Source organism: Oreochromis aureus, linkage group 3, assembly GCF_013358895.1.
Source record: "Oreochromis aureus strain Israel breed Guangdong linkage group 3, ZZ_aureus, whole genome shotgun sequence".
Classification (NCBI taxonomy): domain Eukaryota; kingdom Metazoa; phylum Chordata; class Actinopteri; order Cichliformes; family Cichlidae; genus Oreochromis; species Oreochromis aureus.
This window is the reverse complement of record NC_052944.1, coordinates 48,858,519-48,880,423: the sequence shown is the minus strand read 5'-3', so window position 1 is coordinate 48,880,423 and position 21,905 is coordinate 48,858,519. Positions and strand designations below refer to the sequence as shown.

The 21,905-nt window shown below is 38.3% G+C and overlaps 1 protein-coding gene across 1 annotated transcript in view; it reads left to right on the top strand.

Moving 5' to 3' along the window:
• Positions 1 to 19,267, top strand: part of LOC116332186 (endophilin-A1-like) — a 50,880-nt gene extending 31,613 nt beyond the window's left edge. The window contains exons 2-9 of the mRNA XM_031755043.2: positions 6,454 to 6,522; positions 7,615 to 7,687; positions 7,794 to 7,937; positions 8,152 to 8,285; positions 8,429 to 8,587; positions 9,032 to 9,135; positions 9,228 to 9,358; positions 11,015 to 19,267. Of these exons, the coding sequence (XP_031610903.1) occupies positions 6,454 to 6,522; positions 7,615 to 7,687; positions 7,794 to 7,937; positions 8,152 to 8,285; positions 8,429 to 8,587; positions 9,032 to 9,135; positions 9,228 to 9,358; positions 11,015 to 11,211 (1,011 nt within the window). The 3' untranslated portion in view covers positions 11,212 to 19,267. The remainder of the gene's footprint in view (positions 1 to 6,453; positions 6,523 to 7,614; positions 7,688 to 7,793; positions 7,938 to 8,151; positions 8,286 to 8,428; positions 8,588 to 9,031; positions 9,136 to 9,227; positions 9,359 to 11,014) is intronic.
• The last annotated feature ends 2,638 nt before the right edge of the window (positions 19,268 to 21,905 follow it).

The following is a 21,905-nucleotide window of genomic DNA, read 5'->3' as shown; positions in this document are numbered from 1 at the left end:
AAGAGCCCCTAGAAGTCCCCTGTATGGATTCATCAGAGTGCGAGTCTGTGTGTGATATATAGAAAGTGCTTAAATGTTAGAATAAAGAGGGTGTGGCCTGTAATCAAAGCATTATGAGTGCTCAGAGTAGAAAGCAATACACGAGTAACAGCCCACTCAATTTACCATAAACACTCATGTTTATGCAATGGGAAATAAGCAAAAGCAGAATCAGTGCTCTTTAAGGCGTGTGTTTTTGTTTTTGAAAATCTGACACCTAGGAGGCATAAAGCTGCTCATGTGTTCATGATCATCGGTGGATGCTTTTTGTGGCCTGACAAAGACTGAATGGCACAGAAATGTTGTTAGTGTAAATCAGATTGTGTTTGGTCGTTGATGTGTGCTGTAATCTGTCATGTTTACGCTGTGCTCGAGGGTAAACGTGTTGTCATCACTTTATTAGGGTTTTGTTTTAGTATCTGTTGTCTGCATGAAGGCAGCTTTGACTCAAAAATAGACTAATGTCATGTTTGTAAAATTAGATGTGACAGCCTGGAGTCGGTGAAGGAGTGATCATTTGATTAGCGCCTGTTGCTCCGGTGTTCCTGGTAGAGTAAATCAGCTCATCAGTTATATGTAATTATGGTGTTTAGCAAATCTCTCTTCTATCTGTGCTGTGATAAACTCTTTGCATTATCAAGTACAAATATAAACAAATATAAACTGTATCTAAACAAAATCATGCTGTTATTGAGAAGTACACTGTGCTGTTTTCCACAGTACGTGGAGGTATTTTAAAGTAAAACTGTCTGTTTGTGGAAGTGGCCGCTCCTCAACAACTGCAGCTGCACTCTGTTATTAACATGCTGTAATGAAGGAGTGTAGGACTGTAGGAAGGTGCTTTAAATGTGTGCTGTCAGATCAAAGAAACACCCCCCAAAAAATGATTTTTCTAGTGCCAGTAGCAGTTGTAGGTGTAGGTTGTTTTCTGTGTTTAAAAACAGCCTAATCGTCTGGTGATGAAGTTTAATTGGTGTGTTTACTGCTGTGGAAATTATAGTGAGATGCCTTGTGAATTGCAGAGGCACCCACACACAAAGGTATAATTCTTTTATAATAGATTTTGACAAAAGCCACATTTATTTATGTTTTTCTTTTCTTTTATATGCTTGGCCTTTCTGGGTTAAAGGAAAATGTAGTGATTTGGTATTTGCTTCATATAAAAGTCTGACAAAGGGTCGGTCAGTTCTGTGCTCAGTATCCCACAGGGGTTGGTAACAGCAGCGGTCACAGACCTGAGTCATTTGGTACCGGGCCGCGAGAGCTGAGGCTTGGGTGTGAAATTTATGGTTTTCAGGGTTTTTATCAATTTTTGCGTTATTTTTTTTAGTTGTTTTTATCGTTAACTCAGTTTCCCTGGGTCTTTACCCGTGTGTTATGGATAAATCTTCTTTCTTTTTTTCTTACCGGTACTGGTTTTATTTTGTTGTATTTATCTGCGACACCTTAAAGGCCGGTCCCTGAAAATATTGTCCGACATAAACCGGTCCGTGGCACAAAAAAAGGTTGGGGACTGCTGGGTAACAGGAGAGCTAGCATTGCATGCATGGATGGCAAAAGCTAACAGTGTCAACAGGTTGGAGGTACCCTAATCCCTAGAATCATGTGATTTTGGGCTTTCGAAGGATGTTCACTGAAGTTAGGCCCTGAGCTGGCAACACTGTTGCCTCACAGCAGGATTGTTCAAGGCTGTAAGCTAGCTGGGGTGTTTGCATGTTTCCCCTGTGCCTGTGTGGGTTCCCTCCTCCAGTTTCCTCACACAGTCCATACACCTGCATGTTAGGTTACCTAGTGATTCTTTATTGGCCAAAGGTTAGGTAGAATGGTGACCTGTCCACCTTTTGTCCAGTAGCAGCTGAGTCTGACCTAGAGCTCCTGCGACCCTGGAGTGGATAAGCTGTGGTGAATGAATTGAAGTTTCTCAGAGTGTTGAAGACTTTAAGTTTTCACATTTTGCAAAGCCATCCAATGGGACAGCCAGTCATCGAGCTGCAAGTTTAAAGGCCTGAAGTTTAGCCTAATGTTACCTTACTAGCCTCTTCCTCAGGGTGAGGGATACAGCTTATTAAATTAACAGTGGTGTCATATCAGTAACCAGTATCAGTAGATTCCTAAAGCCCTGTATTGAAATACGAAAAGGGTTAAAAACATTATGGAGGTACAGTTAGACCTCGAGAGTGCCGGAAATGTGAATTTTCCCCCAAAACAAACTTACATCTTTTGCTAACATGTTGTGAAACTCTGTGAAGAAAACCTGACTTTGGTAGCACCTTTCTAGATGATGTACAGCTTGCAGTGTTTCCACTCTGAAAGATGAAAAATAAACATTAGCGAGCTGTAAAAGCAGGTCTTCACATATAGAATGGAGGGACAGTAAGAGGGAAATATTAGAAGAAAGTAACACTGCTGAGAGAGACGCAGTTACGTAACAGCGTGTCAGTGCGGCGCTCCGCAGCCGCCTCATAGACGACAGGAGGGCTGCCGATGGTTCTCAGAATTATGAAAGGATGCAGTCAGCTCCCTGTCTCCATGGTAACTGCATCTTCCTCCTCATCTGTCTGCCCTGCTCACTTTCTTTCCCCGCTATTGTTTTTCATTATTTTTACATTTTCATCATTTATATTTTTTCATTATTATGTCTCCTCGCTCTCTCTGCCTGTCTAAGAGACACACTCAGCCTTGTGTCATAACAAGCACACACAGGTGCTCAGGTGCACAAGCCATTACATAAACACACACATATTTATCTTTATGCTTGCATGGCTTGTTGCTTTGATGAAGAAGACGTGTGACATCTGCTGTACCAGACACATTTTTAGCTGCTCATTCCACGAATTGCATGTTTTCATAATTCGCTGCCATGTGTGCAGAAATTGAGAAATAAGTCTTACCAGAAAAATCCACTTTAATTTTTACCTTTGGCATGACTACATATTTTACTGTTGCTGCTAAAGTGGAGTTACTTTTGACTACTGCATATCCAGTTGATTGGCTCCTATCCAAGTGATCATTTTTAGAGGTTATGAAATTCAATCAGTCAATCATTCAATCAACCAAATGTTTATTTCGAACATATAAGCAACAGGTCTTAGTAACCATAAAACCAAACCAAAAATAAACATTAATCACTAAAACCCACTAAAACCCAAAACAAATCATAATGATTTCCTGTTGGAAAAGGAGTCAGAAGAAACAAATGCTTATTAATTCTTACCTCCCGATCTTCACTGTGGGTTGCAGTGGGTAGGGATATCTGGGTTCTGTCACATCTATGTGTTGGTCTTTAGGCTCTAATTTCGGTGGTTGATGGATGTAGGAGTTTCCTCACTGAGTGAACCACTATACTGCCAGTTTGTTTTTGTTGTTGTTTTTTCCTTCTTCTCTTGCCCTCCTCGAGTGTTTTGTTTCTGGATGTCTTTTGCCTTTTTAGGTAGAAGAGATGGTAGATGGTTGTTGGGGCTGCTGGAGCAGGGCCAGAGCATGCACATATATATATATATATATAACAATGAAATGACATTATTCTGTTTTATAAAAAAAAAAAAAATCCAAATTGCAGACTGTTAATGTTTACAATATGTGTATTTAATTAGTTTTAACTTTATTTGAAGTAACTTTATTTTAAAGATGCTTTACTTTAATCATACAGCACATTTTGGTTGAATCATGTATGAAACTTAAGAGAAATGTTTGGCAACTGTTTCCGATGAACATTTTAACAGTTTCTCATAGTACTGCAATAGTGGCAACAGCAGTTTAAATATTCATTTTCACCCGTCACGCATGAGTATACATAAGTGCAGCTGTCTGCTGTTGTTGCCGTATGTTGTTTTTATGCATTTGTTTACTGGTATCTACTGCATAGATAAGTGGAAAGGTGCATATGAGTTCACTAAGCTGTGGGTGTCTGATATGAGTCACGATTGTGGAAAATCCCTCTCTCCTCCTTCCCTGCAACCTGAGGCGATTAGCAAGCAAGCAGTGTCACTCTGCAGCAACTCCCTCTCCTACAGTCACAAGCAGAGCAGAACAAAGATCTATATATAAGGAAGGCAATATCTATAACTCACTGAGTGTCGCTGTGATTGCAGTCGGATGGAGGTCACAGCATTTATGATGAGTCTGCTGTCTTTGCTGTGCAGACTTCATTCGCTCCACTATGTCTTTGTTATTACAGACACGGCTGTAGTTGTGTAACGTAAAAGTCCTGTTTTTTTTGTTCAGTCTGAACACTAAAAGAAGAGATTTTTAAAGGAAATAATTACATTTTGGTAAAGTGAACAAAAACTAGTACTACTTGTTCTGAAAGAGATGAATTACTTGAGGCTACTTTGTGTCATTTGTTGGTCGTCTGTGGACTCTGTGTGATTAATTTAGCTTGTCTTTGGCACCATTTCAGTAATTAAGTGTGTCTTTGTGTTTGTTTTGTCTCTTAAGTGTTTAATTTCCTTACTTCACAGGGGTGTCTGATATATGGTATTTCCCTTTCCTTGTTACTCATTTGTTTTTTCTTCTGTGTCTCTTCAGGGTTGTTCTGCTTGTGTTGGGGATTATTTTGGTAATTTCAGTCGTCTTTGTGGCCATTTAGTGGTTACTTTTGATCCCTTTTAATTGTTTTGTGTTGTTTAGCTTGTCTTTGGATGGTTGGTTTCTGGTTGTTTTGTGTCTCTTGTCTCTGGTTTTGTGTCTCTTGTCTCTGATTACACACACACACACACACACACACACACACACACACACACACACACACACACCCAACCCCCCTTTTGTGTCTCTTTGTGGCTGTTTACCTTCTTGTTTGGTTTATTTCTGTAATTTTGTGTGTCTTTGTGGTCACTTTGTGGCTGTTTTGGGTCTCTGTAAGCTTTTGTCTTTTTGTGGCCCTTTTGTGTCTCTTTGAAGTTCTTTTTTGTCTCTTTATGATTGTTTCTTTATAATTTTGGTGTCATTTAGATTACTAAGTGCGTTTTTCTCGCTCATTTTTTGGGTCTCTTTGTAGTTAATTTCAGCTATTATCCCTGCTTTTTGGGTTTAAAAACCTTTTTTGTGTGTCTTTGTGGCCCTTTTGTGTAGCTTTAAGGTCATTCTGTAGGTGTTTATCGTTATGTTAGATTGGGGCTATTTGGTAATTTGGGGTCTCTTTGGTGAGTTTGTGGTGATTTGGGTTCTCTTTGTTATCATTTTACACTGTTTAACTGAGCTCTGTGATCTTCGAAATGAGAACCATACTGAAGTGACTTCATAGAGAAGCCAGGAGGCTTTTTGGTGTTCAGACTCAACAACTGTGATGGTGGGATTGTAAGTGAATCCATTATCATCCATCACGTTCGTGTAGAGTCACACTCATTATTGAGCAATCTTCTGTTGTCTAAACTCATATTTTCACACTTTTAAGTGTCCACATTTTTCATAATATCCACACCAAAACTGCAGTAACAAAAGAAAAAGTTCAAGCAAAAAATGTGATTTATTCTCAGAACAAGTGATTACAAGTTTTAACCTTTTATTATTTTACTGAATAATGTAATCTAATCAGCTGAATATTCCAAGCTGGAGTTCCTTTGGTCTCTGACAAGGCTCTTAAAAAGAAAAGAATTCAGCTGCAATAAAGCAGTAATAGTGAGAAAGCTGCAGGTTTCAAAACAATTGTAAAAATATCTGAATTGCTTTTTTGTGGTGCGCTGCAGCTGACTTACAGGAAATATCTGTGTCTGTCGCGGGAAAGAAAAATCACATTATTATGTTTTCTTAGTACATTCATCAGTTAATAAGCCTTAATAAAATAAATTCTGGAGCTGGAGGTTCAGTGTTACGGTTCATTGAAACATCTAATGAGTGTGAACATAATACCCGGTGAACCCAGATTCAGACTGCCTGCTGTCTATGAACTCAGTGGTGCCGCTGGCTTGAACGTGTTTCTGAGAAAAATATTGAAGCATTGCAGTGAAAGCAGAAAGCCGGCTCGTCAGTTGAGAGATGCTTGGCCCTCTGAAAGAGGTTGTATTTATTAAGATGAAGAGACTATTTCAAACTGCTCAATTTCTGCCTGCAGAGGCCAAGGATGCAGATGAAAATAAACCCTTATTGACTCACTCTGAAACACTGTATTCTAATGGCATTAAAATAGAAGACAAAAAAATCGAGGAATATAAGGTTGAGTGAAAGCTATTGTCACTCCACACCGACTTTCCTTCTCGTCTCTTTTTTCCTGCATAAATTATTTTGTACAACACTTCCTTTTTTTCTGCCTTTGCTCTTGTCACACAGCGAGACTTTCTCTTCATTACCACTTTAAACACAATTTGGTGTTTCTTCCTCCGAGGGTGGGTTTGAGTAATTAAAGCTACTCAAATATGAAATTATTAACCATCTTTCTTCCCCTTTCTGTCTCTTTCCTCTAATTTCTTATTACAGAAAGTCAGCGAGAAAGTTGGAGGTGCGGAAGGAACCAAGCTAGATGATGACTTTAAAGAAATGGAGAAGGTAATTATCTGTTTGATACCAAATTTAATCTTAGCTTAGTGTTATGAGTAAAAGCAGAGAGAAACCGGATCTCTCTCACTCCCTGCTGGTAGAGTCTAGCTAATTTAGAAGTTATACTTGTTGATATAATCACTAAAATAACAGTTTTCTGAGAGAAGGTTTGGTGCCAGAATACTTCTTGGATCTAATCCACGAAGTAAGTGGCCACAGCAGAGAGATGGACTAGCAAACTTTAAATTATGCTTATGTTTTGTTTTTTTTTGTTTTTTTAAATTAAACAACACATAAGTACAGGTAAAGTTTGGTGCTCTAACTACAGCCTAACTGGCTGGTATCTGTTGCTTCACCTTGACCACATATGAGTCTTACTAACTTGTAAACCTGTATTACACCAGCAGATTTTTTTTAATGTATATCTAGATATATCTAGAAAATATTGCAAAGCTGTATTTATTGTAGTATATAGAGCAACTTTATTACTTGAGTAATAACTGATGAGCTGTTGGCCTTAATCAGGGTCATTAACAGAAACAGAGAGCGTTCACCTTCAAAGTGAAAGTGTACTTTTTAAAATGCGTTGGTTTCGACATTAAGGTAAAGCTTCTCATGTGAAGGTGAACGTTCTGCATTTCGAGTTTGTAGGAGACAATGGATCAAAGAAAAGGAGGCATCTCTCCAAAGTACTGGCAACTGTGGCACTCTGCTCTTGACCACAAGGAGGGTTTTGGTGCAGCACCCCCTTTGCAACTGATTTTGCTCCACTAATCATTCTTCAGCTGGTTTGGAAAAACACTTTTTTTTTTTTTCCCTAGTAATATATGGTTGGTCACATGTTGTTGTATTGATTTATTTTTTCTGCTTTATAAAATATCCTACCAAACATGTTGTTAACAATATGTTTCATAATTACCTTAATGAAGGCCACAAGCCTAAATACACAGGAAGAACAACAGAGTTATACTGGATACTGCAAAAGTTTCTGGAGCTTCTCTATGCACTTTGGGAGTAGTTGAAGTTGTTCCTGGACTTTCTACTCTGTTTATATGAGTGAGTATCAGTTGACATGCTGATAATCTGGTGTTTCCCCTGCAGAAGGTGGACGTCACCAGCAGAGCAGTGTTGGACATCATGACCAAAACAACAGAGTACCTTCAGCCTAACCCAGGTATGAAATATGCAAAGGTTGCAGCATATTAAAAAAATAAATAAAATTCAAAACTAATATATTGTAATTAAAGTGTGACTCCTGATGTCATTTCTGCCTTTTAAAGCATCAAGAGCCAAGCTGAGTATGATCAACACCATGTCAAAGATCCGTGGGCAGGAAAAAGGACCTGGTTATCCACAGGCTGAGACCGTCCTAGGAGACGCCATGTTGAAGTTTGGACGGGAGTTAGGAGAGGAGTCCAGCTTCGGTAAATGGGAATGTATACTTGTTAAATGGCTGCATATCTGCACAATTGAAAGTATACAAAGTTAGCCATTTTTATTGCATTGTCTATTCACGATTAGATAATGGAGAAAAATAGGTCATAAGCAAGTAGCAACCTTGCGGGGCTCAGAAATTCTCTTTTTTATCCTTCCTATTTTTCCTAATTTGCCCCATACTTCCTCTCACTTTCTTTCCAGGCTTGGCCCTCATGGATGCTGGTGAGGCGATGAAGGAACTCGGGGAGGTGAAAGATGCTCTTGACATGGAGGTCAAACAGAACTTCATTGATCCACTGCAGAATCTTCATGATAAAGACCTCAAAGAGATACAGGTCAGTAAAGACAAATCCATAATATTAGATATCCGGGAAATTGAATTTATAATGGTGGCATGTTGTTGAATTCTTCTTCAACATGAATCTTAAATTGTCTTCATAGTGGTTTATCTCACATGTTCCTTTCTCATCTATTCCAGCATCATTTGAAGAAGATGGAGGGCCGACGTCTGGACTTCGACTACAAGAAGAAGCGTCAGGGGAAAGTCCAGGATGACGAAATCAAACAGGCACTGGAGAAGTTTGATGAGAGCAAAGAGATCGCAGAGCAGAGCATGTTTAACCTACTGGAGAGCGACGTAAGGATAATCTAATATATGTATTGCAATTCCAATTCCACCATAACTTATTATTAGTTGAAGGTAAATATGTTCCTTAGCTCTACAGATAGATGAAAGCGTTAAATAATCTCAGATCATTATTATCAAAACAGAGTTTTGAAGAGCAATCAGGAAAAGACAAACTAATCATATTGTGCCCTCAGCAAATTCAGAGAAGATTTTATACCACAGCCACAAAAACAAGTTGAATGTTATTTTTTTAATAAAGGGAAAATAAAATATTAAGGTCTATTCTTGTTACTGACATGTTCCAAGTGAAAAATTCGATGCTATATACAAACATGGAAAAGACAAGCAATCTTGTGCCTTCCTGTGCCAAGCCAGTCCCAGCACAGCATGGGTATGGAGCACGCTTTGGAAGAAAAAAACCAACAAAAAAACATGTGTATGTGTGTGTTGCAGATAGAGCAGGTGAGCCAGCTCTCAGCATTGGTCCAAGCTCAGTTGGAATACCACAGCCGTGCCTCTGAAATCCTCCAACAGCTCTCCAGGAAAATGGAGGACAGGTATCGATCCAGCCTCCTACTCAGGATAGAAATAAAGATATAAAAATAGATTGTGTGGTTAGATAGAACTTAACTGTCTGGCTTCCTTCCAGGATAAAAGAAGTGTCCAGTAAACCGAGGAAGGAGTACACTCCAAAACCCAGAATGACACTGGAGCTGCTGCCCCCCAGCGAAAGCCACAATGGAGGGATACACTCTGCCAAATCCCCAGGAAGATCACCAGGTAGAGAGAGGATGTCAATCTAAGAAAGAAAAAACCTTTTTTTTTCTTCTTTGATCTGCATTTAGATGACTGCCAGAATCCAGCTTAATGGTATCTGTCAAATAATGTCCAATAGAGATGAGGTATCTGCAGTAAAACAGTTTTATCTGATGTAGTTTCTTGGCAACTCAGGATCTGGGATGCCTCATGTAGTCCGAGGAAAAAGACGAGCATGTCTACCAGATAGAAGAAGCCGCGGGAGTTCCCATCAGACTTAGAACGCCACTGGAAAGTGGTGGGAACATCGCTCAGTTATTGTAATGGGTTGGCCTACTAACTGCAGGGTTGGCAGATCAATTCCTAGCCCTTCCTGTCCATGTTGCAAAGTGCAAGGCACTGAACCCCAACATACGATACATCCTGTAAAAGCAGTAGTTACCAAAGACTCTACATAAAAGCCTTGAGAAGTGAAACCATTGCAGCAGTGCATTAACCCTATTTTAAGCAATCGGCAGGGAATAACTCCCCTGGTTAAAAGAAGTCCGATTGTATTTAAGCGTATAAGAAAATTACCCCAGTTCCCAATTGCTTGATGTTTTTAGTCTTAGTGGCTACTTTAAAGTCATTTTTAAGAGAGTGCAGTGTTCATTGCTTAATATATATTCCCGATCTAGGTCATAATTGATTGTCAAAAATGATTTCGGAAAGGCCTAACAACAGACTTATGTGGCCACACTCCCACTGGTTTTTGAAGTCCTGTTGTGAAGCCTCTGGGTGAATTCATAATTGTGGGGCAAATCTGACTGATTGGCATTGCAAACTTGTGATTGATAAGTCATTATCTATCTGTCTATCTGTATGTCTAATTTTCAGTCAGACTCTACGTTCAACACCTTAATTGGAAAAACACAGGAAAGATTTCAGAAATGCTTATCTCAAGGTTTCACAATGAAACTTCACCGTCAAACAAAGGGCATCACAGTGGCTCATTGCTCTATCTGCCAGCCAGCATCCTGGGCCCCCCCAAAAATAAATTAAAACATGTCAGAAAGGAGACACAAACCAAGCCTCAGGGGTCGCAAGCTAGTGTACTCCCAGTGCTCGGCATCTGGTGTAAACTGTGTTCCAAATTAGCATGCACATCCATCCACTGTGGCAACCCCTTGGGAAATTATTTAGCAGCTGAAAGTTCCTTTCTACGTTCCAGAGTAGTGTTAGAGTCTGTTAAACTTGTTTCATATTTGAGACTTTAGTTGGGAAACAAAATAACATTGTATAGACTTGCATTATTTTATTTTTAAGTTTAATTATGAAATATACAAAGTTATTTAAAAGACTCCTGACTTTCTCTGGATTTAAGTTATGCTTGGCTATGCATAATATTTTTTTATATTTATTTTACAGAGTATAACAGGATATCAAAGCTAGTGAGTTAGAATGGTTTTCAGTTAACAGGTGAGCCTTGTCAAACCATTATGTTGATATCCAGCAAATTAACCCTGTTCAATCCACAGCAATAAATTCATAAGTAAAACAAAACATTATGCCATTACTTGACCACCTAGGCCCAGTATGTGACGGTGTCTTTAAGCTACGCCAAAACAAACCAAACTAAACCAAAAATGCCTCATAGAGAGTGAAACTGACACGGTATGTTTTGCTTCTGTCCACTCACAGCCCCTATGGACCAGCCATGTTGTCGAGCGCTCTATGACTTTGAACCAGAGAACGAAGGCGAGCTGGGCTTCAAAGAGGGGGATGTCATCACCCTGACCAATCAGATCGATGACAACTGGTACGAGGGTATGATCAACGGCCAGTCGGGCTTCTTCCCCATCAATTATGTGGATATCCTGGTGCCGCTCCCTCATTAGGTCCTGTTACCAACCTTCCCCTCCCCCTCGACCAATCCAGACACCCAGAAAACAGCCTGTATTTGCATAAACAACAAACCACGCCCTCCTTCAACTTCTTCTTCTTCTGTGCTTGTGTGCGATTCTGCTTTCACAAAATGGACTGAAACGAGAGAGGAGCCCGAGATGGGATGCATAAGATGAGGCAGTAGAACAGCGATTAGAGTAGAAGAAGAAAGGGAGAGGAGGATTATAGCGTGAGAGATGCATAAGCAAGGGACTGAAAGAGATGAAAAGACAAAGCAATGATGTTCTTTTATAGCGCAGTGCTCGGCCGGGCAGCACAGAATACCAGTGAGGCTACAGAGACTAAAGCACGGTGTATAAGTACGTGCATGTATGTGTCTGTATGTGCGTTTTGACCTGTTCTTACTGTATTATGATCAAGCCAGCACAAATTCCTGCTTGTCGGTTTAGCTGCCTGACAGCTTTTTTGTGAGACTGTCTTCTTTCTTCTTTTCTTGCTGTATTTCTCTAAAAGTAACTGTTCTTTCTACCTTAACTTGCCTTCTTGTGCTCTTTTTCATACCTAGATTTTTCAGCAACTGTCACAGTTTTACCAGCTGTCTATCTTTGTTACTTTCACTTGTCTTGTTATTTTCTTTCACTGGGTAGCACTACCTTTTAGCAAGGCTCCATACTCCAGATTGTAGACCATCAAAATAACAACCCAGAGCCACAGATCCTTAGAGCTTACAATTTAGGTATATTTCAACCTGTTTCTAGCTCTTTTTGTAACACCCTCTGCCTTTGCCGACACTGCATAGCATTTAAATTCAGTGGCTGAATGCATGATCCAGCCCCAAAAAAAAAAAGATTCACAATGTTGAAATAAGCTTGGTCTTGCTAAAATGGAAAAGAGAACATTTATCCACTCGTTTCGAAACCCATTTATCTTGTAAAATGGGACTTTTAGGAGGGTTTTGAGGCTTGAGGATCAAGAAACTCATTCAACACATCACTAAGCAGGAGTTCAAGTGATGAAAAGGAGAAACTTGGGTTACTCTTTTTACCCAGCAGCACTGATTTGCCATCACAGCCACAGATTAATTTTATTGAACAGAACCTTTCACTTTTTTTTTTACTTGATGCATATTTGAACATTCCAGTATTCATAGTGAGAAAGAAGTTTGCTTGTTTTTTCCTTTCTGTATACTGTGGTTTCCTTGTACTCCGTGGAGTAGGTCCTTGCTTATTTGTCTAACTATGTGGCTTTTGCATGCATGAGTATGTGTGGCTAGATATCTAAAATCGCTGTTTTTCTTTTTTTTAAGCCTTCTTTAGATTTTCAATAACTGAGGCTCAGAACCATAATTAATTAAGTTTGGGAGTTGATACTCCCTTGCCAAAAGGCACATCAGTAGGACATGTAGTAGCTGATGAACAGTTACAACTAGTGCTGTCAGCGCTAATCTCGTTAAAATGGCGTTAACGTCATTTTAACGAGATTAATGCTGACGGCACTAGTTACAACCATTAATATCTACCCAACAATCTATCGGAGAAGTGTCAGTGAAGTCTACGCTTTAATCTTTAGAGTGCAGTTAGGGGCCCGACTATTTTACATGATCCTAGTTCCCACTAAACAAAGTTTCTGAAATTCCTTGGTGAATATTTCAGAATCTTTCCAACTTTATAGTTATTTAGCAATGGGAAATTTCTAGTATTTCGCTCTCAAACACTAAAAGTCTCTAATACTAGTAAGCTTTATATTGAAACAGTAAAGCAAGATCAAAACATTTTGCTGTCATGAAACCTGCTGTAATGCTAATGCTAAATTCCAGATTCATATTGTTTCTGTCAAAATCCCGATAGCTCAAATATAGCTTACCAGGGAGAACATCCTATATTTTTCCCTGGTCATGATACCAGATACCTGTGGTTAATGGCAGCTGACTGGGCCTACAAAGGTCAGTGCAGCTCAGATGTGCCATATTCACAATAGAAGTCATGCGCTAAACAATGTGCATCGAACAATATCTATAGTGTGAAGTTGCACACAATGGAATTAATTCATAGCAATGTGGCAACCAGAGGCCATAGGAAGTCCGTGACATTCGGTGACTTCAAGCAACTATGGCCAGAGTAACCACTGGCAATGGGAAGTAGATGGGATCCGAGATAAACTTTTTCGTCTTGCAGGTGAGCAACTGAAGTAAATAACAATGAAGAGTGAAGTCTATTGAGTTTGGAAAGAAAAGCTTCCGGACTTTCATCCAAGAAGCTTCTTCAATTCTAAGAACTGAAGAAGCTTCTCAGATGATAGGTGAAACATCTTCGAGAAACTTAAAGAAATCCAGACGCTTTTCTTAACAAGCTCCTTAGACTATGATGACCTGGATGACTGAGAACCCACAGACAATGAAGAGTGAATAATACCTGTATTGTCATATGACCTGATAGTGAATAACAATAGAAGGTCACCTAGGCAACCAGTGGCCAGAATACTCACAAGCAACCAACTGTCAGCTTCAAAGTAATGTGTGACAACCAACATCGCTTCTAGTGCGTATGCTTCTAAAGGCATCCAACTTTTTTTTAGCTTGCACTAAAGTTTTAGAATCTTCTTTGCCTTCTTGTCCCTAGAATGATACATTTGGTCATATTGGAATGTTGTTAATGTCCCCAAACATCTCACTTAATTCAAGATTTACTCATTTATTTATTTTAACCCTACGATCTTGACATTTTTTGCTTCTGGACCTGTTGTCATAATCTCAGGCATAATTATACCATTCTTCAACCAAATGCTTCGGATATCTCATTCTAGTTTTCTCTTAAACAGTTGTTGGAATAGTTAAATGTTAGTAAGAACTCTGTGTTGGTGGTAGTTCCCTGCCGCAAACACGATGTGTAGCATCTAGCAGGATGGCTACAATGCCAAAATGCGTCTCACTATTCTCAGTTTCTGGACAGATCAGCAGTATTGTTAAAAGCAGTGTAAAGAAGTCCACTTTGACAATGACCATATGAAAAACATTGATATTATTTACTGTTAAAGGTTCTCTGATAAAGCAACTGATTTATCTCTGATAGGTTAGTTTTAGGTTATATAGATAGTGACAAAACTACGTTTGAAGGGAAGTGGAACCAGGTGTTAGCAGGAAAATATCATGTTTGAGGATGTAACTTTAGTGGTTTTGTATACAAATGTATAACCTTTAAAGATCTGGACTCTTTTTAACAATTAAAGAGATGACTCAGTTTAAATAATTGAAACATTCTAGCAATATTAAGAGCTCTCTTCGAAATAGAGGACAAGACTACAAACCTATAATTATATGTGTTACTTGTTGAAATAGGCATCTAAGTATAGTTCTGGGTTTATGTCAAATCAACGGATAAAGGAAAAAAATAACACCCGGGTCATCTCTGCTTTGAATTCTAGTAGTAATTTACCAGTTACACATGTTTTAAAATGGACTGTTTGATACTTATTGTACAGAGTTTAGGAATAATTTTTAAAAAAAAGTCTTAGGGTTTTTCTATCTGAGCATTATTTATGAACCAGCAGGAATCTGTGCTAGCAGGGCTGATGCTAATGTGCCAGAAGTGGCTAACCAGCTAGCCTTTAGCTTAACATTCCTGTACTCGTGCTTTGGTGATGCACTGTTGAGCAGAATACGTTATTTTAGTGCCTGATTACTGAATACCTCATCTTAAATGTAACATACAGGCGAATATTGAAAACAAAAGAGAAATATGACATATTCAGAATTTTTTTAGAATACTCCGCCAGAAGAGCGGCTTTCATGTTAAACAGGTTATACTACAATCTTTTTTTCCTATTACTTACAGATCATTAACATATATGATCATTTTATATTATTAAAATTAACATACTAAAATCTATTAGCAGGTTAATGGTTTACATGTATAACATGGACCATATTAAAATATATAAAATCTTTACGGTTTCTACCAAACTTTAGGTAAAATAACGGGTTTGATTGTCTGCTTGTTAAGTAATCAGGTATTAAACCCTGTTTCCAGGTCTCAAAGCTCAAGACATTGAACTTAGGATCACATTTTTTTCATACTAAGCAATCCAAAACATGCAGTAACATATTGATTATTATTCATGTGTAGTGGATGGTTTCATCTCTGACCTCTAGGCTGATGTTTTATCTGTGTCCAGTGTTTTCTGTCTGCCATATGAAGCCTATATCTGCCAGCAGGGAATCCTCTTCCATTTTTTATTGAGAACAATTTAACCCTCATCCTACATCCTCGTCCCTGTGCTGATGTGTTGATATTAGCCTACCTATTGCTCTGTAGCTAGCTAAAAAGGAGTAGATCATTATGTCAACTAACCCAACTTCAGTGACCCTCTATATGTTACTGCTAGTTTACATTCCAGTCTTCATTTGCATCTAGAGTTACAGAAGTCCTGGGTGTCTGTAGGCTTTTCAGAAAGATGTCAGTAAAAACATGGTATATTGTCTTTAAATGACAACTATTTCAGTGACTAAAGTTAGCTTACTGCTAACTCTGCCAAACCCCATAGATCATTGTTTTAATGGATGCCTGGATAACACCTGGAGAACGCCACACTGATAATTTTATTGGAACCTAGACCTTTAAAAAACAAAAAAACAAAAAAAACACTGCTCAGTGCTCAGAAAGGGCATTTGGACCTAGAAATGGCTGATGATGTTAGGCTTAAAAAAATAAAAATAAAAATAAAAATCGTAAATTTTTATCTGACCGTTTCAAATATAATTGAAACTGTCATGAAACAGTCATGTTTCAATTATATTTACGATCTCATCGCTTTCTCTTGCTAAAGTCTGGTGATTAATCAGTGCATGACAGAGAAAGTGTATGCCACCTAAAATGGTACAGATACTTAAGAAGTGTGACAGAGTCAAGAAAGAAAACAACAAAAACAAATTGCTTTAGTTAAAATATTTTTCAAGATAAAATATTTGATAGAAGTTTGGTTGAAGGACAGGAAAACCTAAAGCTACTGTACAATCCTTTTAAATAGTAATAATAATAGTAAAAAAAAAGGAAAAGTACCGGTTCTGACTAAACATTATCTTCTATAAGCTGTCAATAAATACTGAATATAAAGGCAATAAGTTCTGATGGAACAATAAAATTTAATGTTTCATCAAAGGAAGAGGTATCTACCCATCTCTCTATCTCTCTATCTGTCTGTGAAAGAGCTAAGAGATCTCTTCCATCGCCAAAGCACATTCGTGAAAACAACAATACAATCATCAAATAAAACTTGATAATTATCTCTTTCCAGTCTTCATTTTTTTTCTGCCGTATACCTGCTTTTGCATAACTGTTACAGGTTTTTGTAAAAGACGGAGGTTTTGTTGGCGCAAACGTATGTTCAGTGTTTTCTTTTTATTTATTCTGTTGGTAAGTTCTGTGTCGGAAAACCTGATTTTTCTGAGTCTGCCTGTCGAATGTCTGTGAGCTGCATGCAACTGGACCGCTTCACGTCTGCTGTTTGAGATGGATTTTTTAAAAGACAAAACATTCAAAAAGGGAGAAAAAGAAGGGGAGATGTTCCTCCTGCTGGCTTTTGTCTCGCAGTGCAGTGAACCTAGGTTAATTCTGCTACTCTTGTGTTTCTGTTGTTCAATTATTGTATTCTTTGACCTGTTGAAAATTCATATGGCACTCTTCTTCAACTTACAAAGTGCTTACAAAGACTTTTTTTTTTTAATTTTTTTGAATGTTGTATTTAATTTGCTTTTTTTGTTTTACTTCCACTGCGATTTGCCCTCTATGGCGACATGTATTCTAACCTCAATGAGGGACTTGTACAGTGTTACCCTCCATTTCCCCTGTTCACTTTGGTAAGAGTCAGACCTCGGCCACATTACCTACCTAAAGTCAGTTTCATCTCTCCAGTTGAGAGATCAGTCATAACACTCCAAACAAAGCCTGCAGGTCTCCAGTCTTTCCTCAGAGGTACAGCTGTTCTGGAAGGAGAAACACTGTCATTGTTTTGGGCTAAACTTGAGAAGCACCAGCTGGTAGATTCTAATATACATTTACATTTGGACTTCTGCTAACAAAATTATTCATTTTACATTAATTATATATTAATAAGCAGGTTAATAACCTCAAAAAGCATTTGCGAAATTGTATTGTATTATTGGTGTGTCATTACTGGTTAGAGAAATGACAGACTTTTCTTGCTAACAGTAGCTTTAAAAGATTTAGGGGCTTCTCATAGCTCAAGGTTTCCACCAGTGTACAGCAACAGTGAACTAAAAAAATATGTTGTATAATTTAACAGTAAGATGCATTATGACTATGAATGCTGTGGGAAGAAACAATATTTACATGTCTTTGAATGTGGCATGGTTGTTTGAGTATTTTAGAAACTGCCACACAGGGATCTCCAGGGTTTACAAAAATGTTCCAAAAAAAGAGAAAATATCCATTCAGTGGCAGTTCCCTGAGTGAAAATGTCTTGTTAAGGTCAGAGGTTGGAACTGATAGGAAGGCAACAGTAACAGTAACACTGTGCCATTCCTTTCAGCTAAGAGTGGGGGAGCAAGATAGCAATTCACATGGGATCACCAAAATTGGACAACAGAAGAGAGAAAAAACATTTCCTGATCTGATCAGTCTCAATATCCGCTGTGACATTCAGACGATAGGATCAGAATTTGACATAAACAAAGCATCTTGCCTTCTATTAACAGTTCAGGCTGGTGATAGTGTTATATTGTGAGGGATATTTTCTTGGCACAGTTTGGGCTCTTTGTACCAACTGAGCATCATTTAATGTGACTGCCTACCTGAGTATTGTTGCTGACCGTCTTCTGATGGCTGATCAGAGTTCATTGTATTCACATGGTTCCCAACAGTCACCAAATCTCAATTTAATCGAGCATCTTGGGTGGAAAACGAGAGTCACATCATGGAGGCGTAGCTGAATAAAATCTGCAGCAACTGTGCGATGCTTTCTTTTAATATGCACCCAAATATCTGAGGAATATTCCCAGAACCTTGTTGAATCTATGCCATGAAGAATTAATGCAGCTCTCAAGGCAAAGGTGGGTACAACCCAGTGGTAGCAAATTGTACTTAATAAAGTGACCAGTGAGCACATATACTGCCTGTGCTTCAGAATTAGTGTTGGAGTGATAAGAAAACCCTGAAGCTACAGCCAGTTATCTCAGAGAAATAAGGAACTGCTTGTCTTGCTCGGCTCAAAGACGGCAGCATAAGCCAATAAATTGGGCTTGATTGATCAACAGGTTATGGTTTGAGGTGTAGTGTCCACTAGCAAAAAAAATCATCTATTACACTTTACTTTGTGCACCAAGGATGATAATATATTTATTTAAATAACAATTGGTGCTTTATTTTTTTAACTCTAGCTGTTTTTTGCTTTTTTGAGGCTCCACCTGTGAGGTTTAACTCAACCAGAAGGATTTATCCCAAGGGAGCAGGTCTGCCTCTGAGAGCTGACCTGCTTCAAAGAAACATTTGTAAAACTAAATCTAATCTCTGCACCGTGATTTTTGGGGTGTAATAATGTGGCCGGGGTCTGAACTGTGGCTGTGTTACATAATAATACTTTATGCCTTGTGGCTGTATGAAATGGCCCTACGACTATGGACCTGCTGTCCACTGGTGAGCTACTTGTGTGTATGTGAATATATACACACACCTTGTTGGTATTTATTTATTTATATATGTATTGTATGTATTGATTTGGTTATTTATTAATTTATTTATTCCTGTGTCCTATTTAATGGTTGGGCACCTGTGACGTATTTGACAGTCGTCAATACATTGGTGTATGGTGTTGAGTATGGGAGGGGTGGTGATTAGGGGGAGGATGAAGGGGTATTTTGGGGGGTTTGCGGGTGGGGTTGGTCAATGGAAAAAATCTAGCTGTGATACTAACTCTAACTGTTGCTCTCCTCGTATTGGACGATGATATAATCTAAGACCACTGTATGTATAACTGCTTGTCGTGAAGATGAACTACAATGTAATGACAATAAAGATAAACACTATGATGACACGGTTCAAACAAGGCTCCAATCTGTTCTTCACAATGAGTCGATAAACGGATGGACAGGACAAAGAGCTACAGCACCACTGACTGCACAAAAGTGGAACTGCATCAACAACCAGCAATGATTGCTAGTTTTGAAATCCTACCTGTGATTTCACATCGGAAAGGTTTCAGTTTGAGTCTTTAGCACATAATCGCAGGGCAGAGAAAAAATGAATTCATGAGCCAACAGTTTTAATCTGCATTTTTTTGTTTGTTTGTTGTACATTTTCTCAAAATTACTGTTAATATATTATGTTGTAAGTTGAAAATGATAACCAGAATGATACATTACGATACAACAACGATGATAATAATGATAATAATAATAATAAGTAACTATAGTGTGTAGCAGGGGCGATTTTAGCCCAAAATGAATCAAAGCACCCCCAAAGATTTCTTACTTTTTTGACAATATTTGCTGTTTGTGTGACACACTACTAAAAATATAAAAAGCATTCAGTACTTGTTTGAGACGTAACATTTTAACAACAAAAGTATAGATAACCCCCCCCCCCCCAAAATGGTTTGCTCCAGCTCGCCTCTCCCCTGCTCTGGCTCTAGCGCCGTTGCTGCCAGAGCGATGGTGGCTGAGACGCAGCGGAGCGGAGGTGTAAGTGCCTGGCTTAAAACAGGACATATTAGCTGCATTTAACCTTCAGTTACTCTTTATATAGTTAGGTAGGAGTCAGACCATGTTTCTTTTTAGCTGAAAAACATTACACCCAGGTAACCTGCAGTGTTGAAAACGTGTTTACTGATGATGTTTGTTACCCTACAATCCGTCCTGCTCTGTAGTAAATTCAGCGACATTTGACCATCCTGTTGCTCCCACTGAAATTTATACAGCCTATTTAAAATCTAAAACTTAACATTGTCCGTAGCCTGCTGTTGTTACCACTGTCCTGTTTGAAATGGAATGAGAGAAACTGGTTATTCTGTCATATGTGCCGATATTAAACCCAGGAGCCACATTCAGGTAAAAGTGTGAGAACAAATGATCCATCAATAAAGGATAATGTTGGATCAGTGTTTCAATATTTATATCTTTTATTAGATGTACATGTGGTTTGATTATTTGCCTTTTGGTTGAAAGTAAACTGAGAGAGGACTTTTTTTGTTAGTGATCTTAATAGTATTTTTTCATATTAATGTAATTTTTTCATCTAATTGAATACAATCTATTTGTGTATGATTGTCAGTCCAAAGAGGGAGAGAGGAAAGAGGGGAACATGAGGAGAAAGTACAAGATCAGGAAGAACCAGGTAAGAAAACAGACAGGGAACAGTGACAGGCACAACAGAAACTGTTAAACTGCTTGAGAGAGTTGATCACCAAAAAGTGATAGACAGATTTGCCAACCTCAAGGTGAGGCCACATAGGTTAAAATAAAAGAAAAAATCTGCAGAGCCATAGTAGTATCTGCAGTAAAGATATTTTCATACATTGTATACATTGTACCAGAGGCAAAGTTGCCTCCATTTTTATTATTTTTTTTATCAATATTTTGTACATTTGTACATTTCAAGAACTCTATTTTTGGAGTGTATTTTTATATACCTGTATTATATTATACAAACACATTAAAAGTTAATCTCTGTCCAAAAAATGCACTCAGTTTACTTTTTACTCACTATGAGCATCATTCATTATTCTCCCCCAGTAATTAAGGTTAGGATATGTGTTTTTTTTTTTAAATTCCAATCATTCTTTGTTTGCAGCATTTAAATAATCTTTATCTGATATGATGGTTTTGTTACTGACTTTTAAAATAGTGTTTTGCTTTTCTTTCACAAATGTGGGGATTAAATTGTGTTAAAATGTACAAAACAGTGATGTCATGTTTTGTGATGAGGACCCAGGCACAGAGAGACTTGATGAATTTAAGAATCTTATGATTTAATAAAGAAATTTGCAGACTTACACAGAGATGGTAAAATTATGATGACTGATAATGGAGACGAAGACAACAGACGATGAGGACAGGGAGGAACAGGGGTTTAAATGCACCAAGGAGACAGTCAGAGGGAACTCGGGACAACTGGAGACATTTAAGGATGCAGGGACTGACAGAGACAGGGAAGAAGTCTCCTCGTGACAAGTAAAGTTTATCTTGCCTGGCTGGGCAGCTCTCTGGGTGCTCAGCACCCCCAAAGCTCTGATCCTAGACTCGCCCCTGGTGTGTAGTAAAAATGTCATAAAGTCATAGTGAAACTGAATTAGTCTCACATGCCAGACATTTTTTGTTAGTGATAAACAATTCTTCGTTACCGTTTATATTATGTGGAAATAAATTAGATATGATTTTTCTTTTACAGTTAAGTCACTGCACGTGGTCTACTTTTTATCTCTGTGTAATGACTCCAAATGACTGTATAGTGGCGCTGTAGAGTATTGTTTCCCTACTGCTGCCGTTTCCCTCCATTTACAAATCAATATCTGATATGTTCAAGAGCACCTCAGGAACTCGAAATTTACATGCTCAAGCTGAAAAAAAATCAAACTATCTATATCACAGGAAAAATTGTGAATTTAAAAAGCATCTAGTAAGGTTTAAGGAATCCAGCAATCTTTATCCGTTTTGTTATCAGTTTAAAAATAGTGCCCGCAA